This window comes from Dipodomys merriami, unplaced genomic scaffold (assembly GCF_024711535.1).
Source record: "Dipodomys merriami isolate MVZ:Mamm:240054 unplaced genomic scaffold, mDipMer1.0.p SCAF_1, whole genome shotgun sequence".
Classification (NCBI taxonomy): Eukaryota; Metazoa; Chordata; class Mammalia; order Rodentia; family Heteromyidae; genus Dipodomys; species Dipodomys merriami.
Window position 1 is genome coordinate 25,626,789 of NW_027202270.1, and position 16,514 is coordinate 25,643,302.

General features: G+C 44.4%; 1 protein-coding gene across 3 annotated transcripts in view; it reads left to right on the forward strand.

The window, feature by feature from the left end:
* The window catches only part of Plekhm3 (pleckstrin homology domain containing M3), a 176,707-nt gene extending 160,421 nt beyond the window's left edge, over nucleotides 1–16,286 (forward strand). For 2 of the 3 annotated variants that reach the window (XM_070018417.1, XM_070018412.1), the window contains exon 8: nucleotides 13,544–16,286. In XM_070018417.1, the coding sequence (XP_069874518.1) occupies nucleotides 13,544–13,721 (178 nt within the window). In that variant the 3' untranslated portion in view covers nucleotides 13,722–16,286. Of the gene's footprint in view, nucleotides 1–2,565; nucleotides 2,721–13,543 lie in introns of those variants that run through there. The other variant, XM_070018423.1, reaches the window with a different exon arrangement.
* The last annotated feature ends 228 nt before the right edge of the window (nucleotides 16,287–16,514 follow it).

Below are 16,514 nucleotides of genomic sequence, written 5' to 3' on the forward strand. Positions count from 1 at the left end.
TCTTAGCTTTTCATTTAAGTCTTAGCACTCTTGAGCCACAGCTCTATTTCTGATTTTCGGTGGCCTAATTGGTGACAGAGTCTCTCTTCTGGACTCTCCTGCTCCAGCTAGCTTTGAAGCTTGAGCCTTAGATCTCATCCTCCTGAATAGTTCAGATTGCAGGCATGAGGCCCAGGTTGAGGAATTTTCCTGGTGGTTTTCTCACACTGACAGCAAAGAAGAGACTTATGCTTGCGATTTCAAATCATTACCTTATAGGCACAGAAGGGACTATGGAGTCTGTCTAGAAAAGTCCAGGAAGAAACAAAACTCCTATGTCCTGTGAGTGGCAGAAGCAGGGAGAAGATGTACCGATTCTGCTCACCTTGGTCACTCTTGAGTGTATGTATTTGTCACTGAAAGTTTTCCTTGAGAAAAAAAAAAAACTCATTAGCAAAGTGCAAAGCTTTTCAGGTTTTTTTTTTTTTAACTTGATCAAAGAGTAACTTGGTAAATAACATTTTACCTTGTCCTGATGGCTCCTGTAGTCACATGTCAAGTGTTTTGGAATGTCAGATGAGACTTGTTGTAAACCCACAGGACTGACCTGACCCTTTATTCCATTAAGCCACTTGATAAATATGGTGCCTTACAAACACAGTCCTAGCTGGTAAGGTCACCATTGTGCTTTGAGGCCATTTGGTCACTTGAATAGATGGTTGCTGTCTCCTCTCAGACAAGCTTCCAGTTAGGTTAACATTGTGCAGTCTGGTCTTTAAGCATTCCAGAGAACTTACTTTTTTATTGTTTAGAGAGGGAAAAATGTTCATCTTTAAGTGCTATTCCAACACAAAATTAGTACATGTTCCCAATAGAAAACTTTAATTTTTATATTTCTATATACAGAAGTATTTAAAAAGGAACCTTTCCATATTTTTTTTGAGACTAGATCTCAGTATTTAGCTAGGATGGCCTCAAATTCAAGATCCTCTTGCCTCAGCCTCCCAGCTGTTGGTATTACAAGTATATCCACCATACCCAAATAATGTATTCTTTTTCTACACATAGTTGTACATCTGTGCAACTGGAATATAATTTTATATCTTGCTTGTTACCACAGTGTATCTGATTCAAACAGTAATCACGTTTAACTTATAACTATTTACTGATATGTACTTTCAGGAGAAAAAAATACAGCTGGTTCTAAAACCATTGCAGTTTAACAAATAGAGACAGCCTAGTTGATGGAAAGATCACTGGAGAAGGAATAGAGAAAAGCAAGCACCATTCTTAACTCTGCTGCTAACTACTGTGTGACCTTTGACGAGCCCCCTCCTCTAGGCGTAGTGCCAGGTGTATGGCGCCCCAGGCTCCTATTGACCAAAGGTGGAAGGACTTTGCTTCAATTCCACAGCTTAGCATTTTGGATTTGTCATGATGTTTTCGGTGCTATTGACCAGTTATGCTTCAAACACTGATCCAGTCCACCATTTTCAAAGGCTATTAAACTTCATGAAGAAATGGACTTTTCTGTTTTGCTCATGGCTCCATCTAGAATCTTCTGTTGTGACTACTCACTAAATAATTCAAGAATGAATGAAGAATTTTGCAAATCTGTGCTTATTAACATATAACTCAAATGGTTTTTAAACTGATTTTAGAGAAATTGTTATCTTAATAGACATCACCAAGATGTGTGACTTTATTGGATGATAGCTGACCTTGTCTTATTAGGGACAGATGTGATTTGCTACGCCAGTGATGACTTTAATGTCAGGAAAGAAATGACGTTAAAAGTTTCAGCTTTGCTAAACGATTCAGATAATTTTCCAAATATCTTTTAGGCCATTTTTTTCTACTGTAGACTTTCTTCTTCCCCATGGGACTGTAAATAAAATAACCTGAATACACAATAGGGAAGAGAAGGAATATTTACCTTTGTACACAAAAACTGTTGGCTTTCAGACTGAACAGAGTATGTTCTGAAATGAACTTTTTTGTGCTTGAAAATTACTGATGGTACAACAGTATCATGATTTTGTCAGTATATGTTTTTGATATTTTGAGATTTTTTTTCTATATAACTAATTGTGAGAGTTCCAGTGATAATAGGTCCTGGCAATTGCCTTTAAGAATTCTTTCTTGGGGCTGGGAATATGACTTAGAAGTAGAGCGCTTGCCTAGCATGCACAAAGCCCTGGTTTCAAGTCCTTAGCACTACATAAACAGAAAAAGCCAGAAGTAGCACTGTGGCTCAAGTGGTAGAGTGCTAGCCTTGAGCAAAAAAGAAGCTCAGGCCCTGAGTTCAAGCCCCAGGACTGGCAAAAAAAAAAATCTTTCTTAACTTAATGTCAGCCTCTGATACATATTATCATAGCCTTAGCATCTAATACATATTATCATACTCTCAGGGTTCTAAATACTAAAGTACTCAGCAGTGCTGCATCGGGCACCATCCACAAAAAAACTACAACTACCATTTACGATCAACTGTCCAATTTCTGATACTCTTGAAATTCTTAAAATAGGGATAAAGGTGAAGGATTTCTCTGCTTACACTCTGAACAGAAGTTACTGTTTGCCTAGATCATACCAGATCAAAGAACTTCTAGAAAGCTGGAAACTGAGCATTCACCTGCCCATGACTGCTATCCTCATGGAGGCCTGAGCCCTACTCAACACTACATGGGTAAGACTGGTGGCTAAGTAACGGTTTAGGGAGCTTTTGGCCTTACCCTATTGCTGGAACATTAGCCCTGAAACTTAGGAGAGCCTCAAACTATCACGGAGTAAAAGGCTCTAAAACCCTCACCTAGTCTCACTTCTACTGTGGTTGGTGGTGGTGGTTGTTCCCACAGTTAATGGGCAAAATTTAACAGTCTTTTGATGAAAAATATAAAAAGTTAGCATTAAAAAGAAGTAATGTAAGCTGGGCACCAGTGGCTCATGCCTATCCTTGTTGCTCAGGAGGTTTAGATCCCAAGGATCATCATTTAAAGCCAGTCCACTCTGAGCCAAGTCTGAGGGACTCCAGCTCCAAAATTACCAGCATAAAAGCAAGGCCAGAGGCTTGGTTCAAATGGTAGAATTCTGGCAGGGCAAGCAAGCCGATTGAGCAAGCTCAAGGCTCTTAATTCAAACAATACAGCTAAAATTTTTAAAAAGGAAGGAATGTGAAATTTGTCCTTTTATACAACCAATAACAATAAACACACTTGCAACTAATGAACCAGAGGTTATTTCAAAGGCTGCCCTGGAAAATGCTGGAAGTCACTAACTAATGTGAACAACTTTAACTTAAATTGGAAGATCCTGTATGGCCTTCAGAATGAAAGGATGAAGTATTGTAAACCTGTTTCTTAAGAAGAGAATCTAGGTATGTTGGGAGTTTTTTTCTCCTTAGAAATCCTTTTTTTTTTTTTTTTGGTCAGTCGTGGGGCTTGAACTCTGGGCCTGGGTGCTGTCCCTCAGCTCTTCAGCCCAAGTCTAGCACTCTACCACTTGAGCTACAGTGCACTTCCAATTTTTTTTCTGCAGCGCCCGGCTAGAAATCCTTTTAATAGAAAGTCCTCCTTCTCCCCCCCCCCCCCCCGCCCCCGCCCCGCTAGAAATCTAGAATCCTTGGTGGTAGAGAAATAAAGGAAATTTCAGAGCTTTGGCAGGAAAGCTTGCATCAATGAAAGAAAGTCTTCAACATTTAGAACTGAAATAGTCAAGCAAGTGTTCTTTGACAGCAAGGAAGAGGAGGTAGGGGAAGGGAGCAAGTCCCAGGGCCTAAAAGGAACTCCAACTTTTAGGGACTAGGAAATGATGGGAATGTGACAGCTTCCAGAAAGAAAGGTGACTTTCCTCTTCCCCAGCTCTGTGGAACAGAAGGGCCTAGTGGGGGAGGGAGGAGAAAAAGGAGACTTACTTCAGCCTCTTTCTTCCAGCCTCAGTGCACTGGAAGGTTCCTCACTTCAGTTTTCCTACACTGGAACCTGCAGATCTTGCTTAGAACACCAACCAGAGAACATGAAAGAAAGCAAGCTTAGCCAGATGCCAGTGGCTCACGCCTGTAATCCTAGCTACTCAGGAGGCTGAGATCTGAGGATCGCGGTTCAAAGCCAGCCCGGGCAGGAGAGACCGTGAGACTCTGATCTCCAATAAACTACTAGAAAACCGGAAGTGGCACTGTGGCTCAAGTGGTAAAACGCTAGCCTTGAGCTGAAGAGCTGAGGAATAGCACCCAAGCCCCGAGTTCAAGCCCCAGGACAAAGAAAGAGAGGAAGGAAGGAAGGAAGGAAGGAAGGAAGGAAGGAAGGAAGGAAGGAAGGAAGGAAGGAAGGAAAGAAAGATGGGAGGAAGGGAGGGAAGGAAGGAGGAAGCAAGCAAGCAAGCGAGCGAGCAAGCTTACTTAGTCATTGGTTAGCACAGCCATGGCTCTAAAGATTCCCTTGCTGAACTTCACAGGCCTAGAATGAATCAACTTGCAGTAAGTTATCAAGTGCCATCTTGCTAAGAGAATTGTCTTGGTGACATGAGAAAAAATTTGGGGATTAATCTACAGTATTTTGTTTGTTGGCGGATGGGGAGAGACAGTCTTGGGGCTTGAACTCAGAGCGTGGGTGTTGTCCTGAGCTTTTTTTTTTTTCTCTCTCAAAGCTAGCACTGTATTTCTTGAGCTACCGCTTTACTCCACCTTTTTGCTGGTTAATTGGAGATAAGTGCATCATGAACTTTCTTGCCTCGGCTGGCTTCTAACCTCACTCCTCAGATCTCAACCTCCTGAGTAGCTACGATTATAGGCATGAGTCACCAGCACCCTGTTTACTAGTTTTTTTTTAAATTTCTTTCTTTAAATTTATATCAGTAACCAATAATACTCATAAGAAATAATCACGTTAGATTGTCTTATTTTCTAGTTTTTTTTTTACATTTTCTAACACCTTTGCCTGTAAACTTTTGTGCTTTGTGTATGTGTGTGTGTGTACACGCGCATGCATGCGTGTGCATGTGTGTGGCTCTATTAAGTGTTGTAGCACTTTGAGGAACTTCAGTATGTTAAGCAAGTGAGTCTCAGTCAGTCTTAGGTAAGTTATTGTATGTATTCTAAACTATTATTTCTCTTTTTTTGCCAGTTGTGTGGCCTGAACTCTGGGCCTGGGCACTGTCCCTGAGCTCTTCAGCTCAGTGCTACTTCTGGCTTTTTCTGATTATGTGGTGCTGAGGAATCAAACCCAGGACCTCATGCATGCAAGGCAAGCACTCTACCACTGAGCTACCTTCCCAGCCCTAAACTATTATTTCTTTTGAAAAGGTTTGCCTTAAAAACACGACTGTTGAATTTTTAGTTTGACATTTAAAAACAAAGACTGGTGAATCAATGGAAGAAGTGCATATATAAACTAAGATTATTAATATTCTCATATTCGACTGCCATCATCTTAGACTTAGCAAGGCATTTCTAAATGTCCCTTAGACTTGTTGGCTCTTGAACCACTTTAGGAAGTTTAACAAAACCATTGCTTTCGATACAGTCCTCAGTGGCAATAATTACACTGTGTTCTAGCTTTTCCATCAGTGGTAGGAAGTGTTTAAATCTTTCAATAAATTTCCTGAAGTAATCCCAAGAAAAGGTGGGCATTTGTTTTCTGAGAATTATAGTAAGATGAACCTTAAATGCTCAGCTGAATCAGAAATACCAGTTTTTCCCTCCCCAAAATTCTCTGCAATCAGGTAATAGCTCCTCCAGTTTGATCCCATGCCAGAGTATGGCAGAAGTTCTGCCACTATCTGAAGATTAGCAGAAAGCCTTACTAAGCGTTTGCACCAATGACAGTGTCTTAATGTCCACAGTGGGGTAGCGAAATTAACAAATGAATTAATTAGTGCCTGTTTGCTTTCTATTTTGAATCCAGATTTTAAGTAATGCTTTTGTCAAAGGTATTAGCTGAGCTTGGTTTACAGACTCAAAGTCCAAGACCTATGAAAGCCAGATGCTTTGTTGGATGCAAGCTGAGGAAACTACTCCTTAATTAACTCAGGCTTAAAGGGCAGATAAAAAGATCATGGCAGGACATACCACTTCCCAGATTTGGGATTTAGCAGGTCTTTCGATATGTGCTGAATAACTTAAGGACTGTGGCATAGAAAGAGGGTCTGATTTCAGATCACAAGATTGGAATCAAGTCCAAAGTCGTACACTCATTAACTCACTCTGGGACCAGATAAGCTGCTACTCATTATTTTGTATAGATTCTGCTAATTTACTGACAGATTTAAGAACTTACTGACAGACTTAACAATACCTAGCTCAGACAGCTGTTGTTGCAAGGATTTAAAAAGATACTTTGTATACAAACAGAGAGATGAAGAGCCAGATAGATATTGCCTAATTGAAATCTCTTATTTTTTTTATCTTACTGTATTCCATTCAAGGCTGCTGCAGTAGCTTTGCAAACTATCACATGGCTCCTAAATTTACCAGACATTTAGTCTGAAATACGGATCTTTTCCAGTCTCAAACAGGCCAAATCAAACCTATGCATACATCTGTAGTCCCCCTATTTCCTCATGCTCAGCCAAAAGAAAGGGAAGGGGAGGCGCTGGTGATAAATATGAGCAGTCCCTAATGTGATAGGCCAAAACGTCTATATTTCCCCTCTGCAAAGCTCCTGGACTTATAATCCAAGATTTCCTACCCCATTGTTTTCTTCCTCCCATTTTACCTGCTTCTGGCTGGGTCCTCACACAGCAAACAAAGCGAAGGAGTCTTTGAAGGCTAGATTTCTGGCCAGACAGCTGAGGTGGTCTGCAGGCAGCTGCTACACAACTTGGACCCTCTTCTCCAGTTGTCAGCACCCAATCATAATGAGTTTCTTACTGAAATTGTATTAACTTTTCATTATTAAAATCTTCCTCCTCCCCCTGAAAGAATGACTCTACTAAGTCTTATTTGTTTAAATCGTTCTTAATTTATCTTTACCTTAAAAGCTTCAATAACAAGGGGTTCTAAATACCTTCTCTGAAGAAACCTCATGTACATGTAGATAAGTATACACATTGGGTGTACGCACACTGGCCAATTGCCTATTTAAGGAAATGACAGATTGTTTACTTATGTTCATTTACTTACAAGTGCCATGCTCAAACACCAACCAAACTGATAACTGCCTCCCTTAGCTAAGGGATTTAGGTAATCATCTTGGTTTCTTGGAAAAACCAGTAATAGCTAGTGGCCTTATGGGGTGCCTTACATAGTAGCCATCCACAAAACCACACTCGCATGCCTGGTAACTGACACTTACTCCTGCACCCCACCCTATTCCTGTGGGTTCAGCAGTGTGGAAATCAGCCAAAGATCTGCCCTGCTCTGCAGGCCTATCCTTTTGCCTGTAAGAGATCCAACCAAAGTGAAGCCTGAACTTCAATCCGAGTGGAATATCTCAGGCCACTGCCTGAGCCAAGAATAAAAGCGCAGCAGGAGGAAAACCCAACAGGCACAGAGCAGAAGCATTCCAGTGACCTCCCCTTGGAACTGGGGCCTTGAGCAGTTTCCTGTGACCACCGTGGAAGGATACACATAAAGCCACGGAGCCTGTCTCTAATTGGTCTCACATCATCAGCATTCCAGAACAGGAAACTGTCTGCAATTAGGAATTCTTGCTTCTTTGCCATCGTATTTGAGAGGCAGACTTTTTCCCCTGCACATACGTAGCAGTTCTACTTCACAGTAGATTCCTTTTCTTGGCTTCAGTGACCAATCATAGGAACTCAGTGACCATCAGTCTGTTAGATGTCTTGGTAATAGACTCTTAAGCATTCTAGATAGTGAATTGTGAACTTCTCTTTCACTTGTTATGAACCAGTATGCTAATTGTTACATTCAAGACTGTTCCTAACATGTATAGTCTCATTCCATGATGTTCTTATTAGGATACAAAATGAGATTTATGTTGGACTGAAATGGTAGAAGTGTTCCTCTGACTGTATCTTGAGAGAGACCAGTTCGTGATCTCTCCAGATAGTGTTGATCTAGAGCATCCATGCGAGCAGGACTCCTGCCTCACCTCCCTACTCACACTTTCAGTACTGTCCGGCGCTGGCGTTCCCTCGCATCACTTCCCTCGCGTCTCAGAAGCTGTCTGTGCTAATTCATAGCTTGCTCCACAGAGCTTGGAACAAGCAATTTTGAAGAGAAGCTACAACCCAGAGTAGCTTTTTCTATCCAACCCCAAATCTGCAAGTTGGAAGAACCCCAACCTTGCTTACTTCCATAGAGGATTAGGCTTACTGATAAGTAATTTTCCCAAAGTGCCTGTGACACCATGACCAACCTGGGCTAAAAACTGGCTACTCTCTCCAGCACAGCTCTCGGCTGTACATTTACATTCAGCCTCCTGAATGTCTTCCTGGTCTGTCTTCCATTGCAGAAGTCACCAAATCCTAAAGGTACCAAAGCATTTGCTTTTGATTGACTTGCTGCCTGGCCTGGGTGGGTCATGAAGTTGCAGAAGATGCCATAGAGAAACTGCCCAGAGTCTGGGCAAGTAACTGAGTGCTGGCCTTGGAGGAGGCTTTGGGGTAGAATTGTACAGTCATACAAAGTAAAGCCAGGCACAGTGGCTCATTCCTGTAATCCTAGCTACTCAGGAGGCTGAGATTTGAGGATTGCAGTTCAAAGCCAGCCCCAGCAGGAAAGCCATAAGACTCTTATCTCCAATAAACCACCAGAAGACCAGAAGTAAAACTGTGGCTCAAAGTGGTAGAGTGCTAGCCTTGAGCAAAATCTCAGGCCTTGGAACTGGGAATGTGGTTTAGTGGTACAGTGCTTGCCTAGGATGCATGAAACCCTGGGTTCGATTCCTCAGTACCACATAAACAGAAAAAGCTGGACGTGGTGCTGTGGTTCAAGTTGGTAGAGTGCTATCCTTGAGCAAAAGAAGCTCAAGGACAGTGTTCAGGCCCTGAGTTCAAGTCCCAGGACTGGCAAAAAAAAAAAAATCCCAGGCACTGAGTCCAAGACCCAACAAAAAAAAAGACAAGTTTGGTAGAAAGCTGACTAGTTACTGAGCAATGCACAAAGCTGTTGTATTGATTTCCTTTTTTTGAGACAGGAACTCACAGTGTTACATAGGCCAGCTTCAAATTCGTGACCTTCTTGCCTCAGCCTCACAGAATCCTGAGATTATAGGTGTATGCAACCACTCCCGGCCCTCAACTCTTTTTCCAGGGTACATGAGGGCAATGCTGGTGATCAAGCCCAGGACTTGGTTATGTTTGTGCCACTGTACCACTGAGCTACATCTCTAGCCCCTTGACTCCTTAAAACGATGTTCTAAATTAACTCCAAGAAACATTAGAAAGTTAATATGAGTGAATTCCAGCTATTATTAATGATCACATTAAAGCTGTTTTTTGGAAAATTATATGAGTAAGTATACTGCACTGGATTGGTAAAAATACAGATCAGAAACTGATATGTTCAAATGCAGGAGGAAAGGTGCTGTTTAATTCCTGAGCACACCCTCTGTGATGCCTTTTCTGGACAGATTAGGCCAGTGGCCCTTAAGGGGGGGGGATGATTTCATCCTCCCTGTGGCATTTGACAGTGTGTAGAAACATTTTATGGTTGTCACAACTGAGGGGGTGGGAAGGAGTCTCTGGCACCTAGGTGTGGAGCCCAGAGTGTGCACAGGATGACCTTCATATCAAAGAAAACCCATCCAATGGATCGGTAATGTTTAGGGCAACTCCTGGGTTAAAGGAGGCATATATATGTGCAAGAATAGGTACGGAACCCCATCAGTTGTCTTTGGTCAGTAGCAAATGTGTCTCAGCAGTTGCATCCTCTGCGACCTTCCACGCAGAGGACATACGTGTCTGTTTCCCGTGGCACACAGCAACAGCTAGAGAGCAGTGGGCCTGGCCTCACGGACTGAGTGACTACATGAAGACACTGACTCTCCCTTGACATCTCATGGTAAAGCACAAGAAGGCCATCTCTCAACAACCTTGCTTGTTGGAATTTTCAGTCAGCAGTGATTACATTGGTAAATTTGCCTGATATGAAAGATGCATTTTTTAGGTTGTGTGTGTTAAAACACATTTTTAAATAAAGTCAAATATAGTTAAGAAACTCACCAAATACTTGGAAGCCAATGAATCTTTTTCAAGTGAAAAAAAAAAAAAACCTGCTTACTAAAGTCCTGATCTCAGAGAGATCATGGTCATGGGGCTTGAACTCTGAGCCTTAATGGGACTTGAACTCTGAGCCTGAATGGTGTCCCTCAGCTCTTCAGCTCAAGGTTAGCGCTCTGCCACTTGAGCCAGTGTGCCACTTCCAATTTTCGGAGTTGTTTATTGGAGATGAGAGTCTCACGGACTTTCCTGCCCAGGCTGGCTTCCAACCATAATCCTCAGATCTCAGCCTCCTGAGTAGCTAGGATTACAGGCATGATCCACAGGCACCCAGCTACCTTTTTTTTTTTTTTTTAATGTAATGTAAAGGCTATACTTCTCTTGCATTATATTACAGAGCTTTATTTCTTTTATATAAGAGAACAGTTCTTTTTTCTACTTTTTCCTGCCTTTATTCTTTACTGTTAAGGAGAAAATCTGGGCTAGGGGATGGATTAACCAGAGATTGTCTGCCTTTGGAAGGCCATTGACCCATGTATCCCCATACTAACATTGAAAAGATGCCTGCTGGTTACAAATTGTTAGAAAATAACATTTGGTTCTATTTTGAAATCATGATTTTTTTTAAATCTCATGACTTTTTTCAGTTACTGACCTTTGGCCAGTAAAAGCAGGTGCGCCAGGTCCCTCCTTTACTCCAAGGGTGTTTGTTGCACCAAGAATATTCGATAAGACTCAATCTCTTCCCAGACTGAGGCCTAGTATCAGCAGAGATAAGGGAGTGGCTGGAAGGAACCCTGTGTGTTTTCTCTTTATCAATCACTGCCCTGGGGCAACATCCCTAGCTCTATAACTCCTTGACCAACCCTGCTGGGTCAAGGGGGCAGAAAGGAGAACATTTATTTGATAATGTTATCATTAGTGTCACTTCAGTGACAGGATACCTGGATATGGCCAGGTGGGGACAAAGCCAAAGCCACTGGGGTCAGGGGACACTGGCCCAGACTGGAGGCACCGAGACCCCTGTCTGACCTTCATCTCCACTGGCAGCGGGGACGAGAAAGGCAGGGGAGGAGAGAGAAGAGGTGACCCTGCCATGCCCAGCATGTGGTGGAGTTGGATATCAGAGTCCCTGGGGGAGAGGCCCAGTGAGCAGAAAGGCCGAGGGAAGCAGCCTGTTACAACAAGTCAAACAGCCCCACCAAGGCAGTCACCTCCCCAGGGCTGCTCAGCCCACACAGGGGAATGTGTGACCTGGCTCCAGTATCAGACTCAAAGCCCTGTCTTCCTGCAGGAGGGTGTGTGTGTGCTCGCCCAGGTGGCCAGCCGTGTGCCTGCCGCTCCAGAGCAGCCTTGGTGAGAGTTGCCAGGAGCCCCAAGCTCCACTCGCCACCCGATCTTCAACTCTGTGTCCCTGGAGACAAGCATTAGCTCTTGGAAGCTAGTGAATGAGTTGGCTGGGCTGGGGGGGGGGGGGGGGGGGGAGGGCAAGGCCTCCACATTGCCAGAGAAGAGCAGCAGGTAGCCAGAGGGGCACAGCTTGCCGAACCCTCCACTGGTGATGTCACTTGACATCGTGACTCCCAGCAAGCCCAGCGCGGTGGGTGCAGAGGCGGACACAGCCAGCCCAAGGGCATTGTTTAGTCTGCGCTGTCTCTGCACCCACAACCAGACTGGTTCTCAAGGCTGCACATTTCATTGCAAGGGCGCTAGAAGGATTGGTTCTGGTGACCACTTCCTGTCAGTGTCCCTCCTGTGGGGTGGGACGCGGGACATGGGACAGAACTGAGGGCACAATCCCCGTGCCCTTCCCCAGCACGCTGTGCCACCTACACATCCTGTCTCCACACACTGGGGGTTCCACACTGGAGCTCCAAGGCGACATAGTCCAACCAATAGCAGGAAGCTAGCTGGGAAGCAATTTGAAGTTCCTTTTCCACTGACCTAACCACCACTATATTTCCCTTGGCCCCTGAGCTGTGCTGGGGGGGAAGGGGGTATGGGGAAGGGGCAGTGAAGCCCCTGCCTGCTAGCTCATCAGATGGACCCTCTTCCTAGTAAGTTATGGTTTCCCCTCCAAGGACATGAGGGCGAGTAGAAGAGCCTCCGTTGGGCAAACCTTCAGAATACTGATGCCAGGGACAAGTTGGCAACAGGCTAGGAAATGGTGACCCAAGACACCCTCAACCTAGGACGGAAGCTAGAAGTACTATAGGAAGAGTCCACAGTACCTGAGGCCAAGCCCTAGGGATAGCCCTCTTAGAAAGCCAATCCAAGGCACCAGTAGCTCGTGCATATAATCCTACCTACTCAGGAGGCTGAGATCTGAGGATTGGAGTTCAAAGCCGCCTGGGTAGGAAACTCAGTAAGACTTTTATCTCCACTAGAAACCCAGAAGTTGCACTATGGCTCCAAGTGGTAGAGTGCCAGCTCTGGGACAGTGCCCAGGCCCTGAGTTCAAGCCATGTGACAAACAGAAAGAAAAAAAAGCCAGGACTCAACCATCTCTGGATGTTGTTGGCTGAACAAGGAAACGTAACAGTTCTCTGGGCTCCTAGGACCAAGTAAAAGTCACCTGTCACTCATGTGAAAGATGTGAACAGGGTCCACACCATCAGGCCACCCACGGGAGCAGCTGTGGTTGAGCTTGTTAGTCATTATTGAAAAACTTTGCCGTGAAAACAAGCTAGACACACTCCTGTGCATACTCCCACCAGGCCAGACAACAAACTAGTCATCCACCTGGAATGTCTCCTCTATAAATTAGAATACTTGTCCTGTCGTGGAGCGAAATGTTTCCTTCCCCAGCCTCTCCTGCTCGCTTGTTCCCACTTAGGTTGTAACGGTAGGCATTTAAAGCCGGGAGGGTTTTCCTAATTTTTGAAAGCTCACAAAGAGTAATAGGCTCCCAGGATGTCATTTGGAGAATGAAAATGTGTCATTGTACCGTCTCAAACTGTCAAATAAAGGCAGTGAGTTCACAGAGCGCCGCAGAGCTGGTGTTAAGTGGATGGGAAGCTGTGTTCACAGACATGGCGCTGGGCTTGCTGCTGGTGGGGGGGGGGGCCAGCAAGTGGGGAAGCCATTCACCCCATTTTCCATCACTTCACTGTGGAGTCACTGCCATTTCTCTCTCTCTGGAGAGTAGAGCCTCAGCCAGGCCCTCAGAATCAGGGAGCACAGGGGTCCCTGCTCCCTCCTCTCCCCCAGCAGCAACCTTATGCCTTTCCCCAGGCTGGCTCCAATGGGGGGAGGGGTAAGGGGAGAGGAAATGTCTTTCAAATGAAATTCAACCTTGAGCATTTTGGATAGAGAAACAGCCCATGTTTCCAAGTGGCTCCTCTTCCCTCAGGCAGGGATGTCCAGAATAAGTGCCCCAGGACCTCTGTCAGGGTGAACTGCTCTTCTTCTGCTTCATCACATCACTGGTTACCTTTTGCAGGTGTGAAAGCTGTGGGGCCGTCTTCCATTCTGAGTGCAAAGAAAAGTCTGTGCCCTGCCCACGGTGCGTGCGCCGGGAGCTGCAGAAGAAGCAGAAGTCCTTCTGGCGGCGGCTCAACGTGGATGAGAGCCTGGAGGAGGCATGCACCATGTTTGAGCTGTCCTACCAAAACACCTGACTCTGTGGCCGCTCACCCTCCCAGCCTCCTGCAATGACCAGCCAAGGGGCTTCTCAGTGGCCGCTTGCACCCTGTTAAAAGGAGTGTCTCCTCTCCAGCTAGACGTAGATAGATACGTTTATTTATTTATATCTATTCATATCTCTACATCCTATATATGTGTTCCGTATGAATAGCTGTCTAACAGGTCCATAGAACTTCAGTGGCCAAGAGCCTGCCCATAAATGAATTACATTTGGCCATGAATTTCAGCTGCCTGATCCCAGCAAAATGTGGTTTACACACATGGCTTTCCCGTTTTGGACACCTCTCTTCCCTCCCTCCCTCTTTCTCTCTCTCACTTGGTCTCTCTTTCTCTCAGGACCATTTTATTACACAAGATTCTAGAGGAAGCATTTGCACCAAGCAACAGAGAGCTGCAGGCTATTTCTGTGTTATTTATTTTTAGCCCTCATAGAGGGCTGAAGGAACTAAAGCAATCATCATTTTAGGAAATCTGTGGAACACAGGAATGCTCCCAGATCCTTCCAGGACCCCCTGTCCCTGGCAGAGTTGGGGATCGCTGAAGCCGAGCTATTTGGCAAGAAGCCAGGAGCACAAGCTCCTGCCGACAGAAAGCATATACCCCTAACTTAGGAGGAGAGCTGGTCTGGTTTTCAAGTTAATCCCAGGAAGTGTTTTCCTGAGAAAAGAAGAGACTTCTGCAACCAATAACTGCATGGTGTTGGTGTGCTGGCTTGGGCGAATGCCCACACCCACCTAATGATGTGACTCTACCATATTTGCCAGGCAATGTGGCTCTTTAAGAATGATTTTCCCGGGGTGTAATGGGTGACATGTATGGTGTTTTCATGATACTGGCTAGAGGACATGTCCAAGGATTGTTTTTCAATACATCAGTGTGTAGACTGGTAGATACTGTATGTGGTACACATGTTGGGAGAGACCATCTTTTGTGTCTTCATAGGTCTGTATAGACAATTCTGACCAACCCAGCCACTTCAAATGCTTTATTTCCCATTGTTCTCTACTGTGCTTTCATTTTTACCTTTAATTTGCTTTCACTTTTTTGTTGATTTCATTTTGTTTTTTGAGACAGAGTCTTGCTTTGTAGTCCAGGCTGGCCGCAAACTCGATCCTCCTGCCTCAGCTTCCCAAATGTCGGGATTATAGGTGCATATAACACATGGCTTCTCATGTTTTTAATTATTTAAAATATTAAAGTAGCATTTTTTAAATGCCAACTGTATTTAAAGAATATACAAAGTTTAAAATATGAGTTAAATCTAATATTGTTGAAATGAGTAGCTCCACACATATACTGCTAAAATAAGCACTACAATAGGAATAAGAAACACATGAATTGCTTTGCTATTTGGCAGTGTCCTGTCCCTCCCTTTCCCCGCCCCCCCTCCACCCCCAGCTCATCCCCTTCATCCAGTCCCCTAGGAGAGCCGAGGTGTCAGGGATGGAGACTTTGGAAACCTCATGGCTCCCATTCCTTCCAGCACAGGGAGATATGCTTCTGACAAAGCACTTCCCTGCAGACTTTACAAGAAGATGCACTGGACAGCTGTCATCCATGCCCATGTGCTTTCCCAGTTCCATAGCTGTTGGCATCTGGGGAATTATCATGTTACACCCAGGCCCACATTTTGCCCCTTCCGAAGGCCACCTCATGACACTTCTGCCCATTTAGTGACATTTCAATTCGAGTTTAGTATGGTTAGATGTAAGCATTTCATCTCTCGACCCACACCATTTCCTTTGGCCCCAAACTACACATTTCAGCTTAATAGTTCAGCATCACATATGCATTTGTTTCCTCTTTCTAGTAGCTATAACCAAGGTATGAAACATGTTAGAAGGCCAGGAACTAGTCATGAAATGCTTTATGGGGCCTTTTACTCATAGAAAAGCAGGTTGACATCTCCCTCCATCTTACACACACGCGCGCACACACACACACACACACACACACAGAGGCAAAAGCATGGAAAGTCTCACTCACTTCGTAAATGGGCAAACGAATTTTGATTGTCTCCTTTCTCCTCCCTTTCGTGAGATACAGTATTTGTAGTTGCCAGCTTCAGAGTAGACAGTTGAACATGATCTCTCACAAGAGGATTTTAGACCTGCTTATTATAAAACAGATGTGCTCCCATGGCAAAGTGCCTTCTCCCTCCACCTCCAGCTCCCTGTCACTATAGCTTACTTCTGCCTTCGCTATAATTAATGTATCTGTGATTCCAACTGTCAGCAGGTCATTCTGATTTGGAGACCTGAGTGCAGAACGGTCTCCCCTCTGCTAGCATGTTTGCTCCACCCATACTATTGCCTGTCCCAACTCAGGGGCATCCACAGCTAGACATACAGAGAGTCGAGGTGAAATTTTAGGTCCCTAATGTACGAAAACCTTTCTTTTCCCCACTGCCTATTTAGAGGACCCTGTTAACTATTAGTAGTTGCTGGGAGCTCCTGAGAACTTTCCATCCACATTGCTTTCTGCTTATTTTCAAAAGGGAAAAAAATAAATGTGCTGTCACCATCATTACCAGGAATGAACTGTGTCCCTGTTGTTTCTGTTTTCTCTTCTTTTATACATCCCTGACAGGCTGGTCCATGCCAACCAGGGGCCTACAACCTTCTCTGCCACCACCACCAAAATCTGACAGGACAGGGCAGAGCCAGCCTACAAGTTGGGTCTGCCATGAACTTTAAAACTGCTTTTCAGCCCAGAAAGCCGTAGAGTATATGAACACCCTTACTGTTTCCAAGACTAACAAATTACTT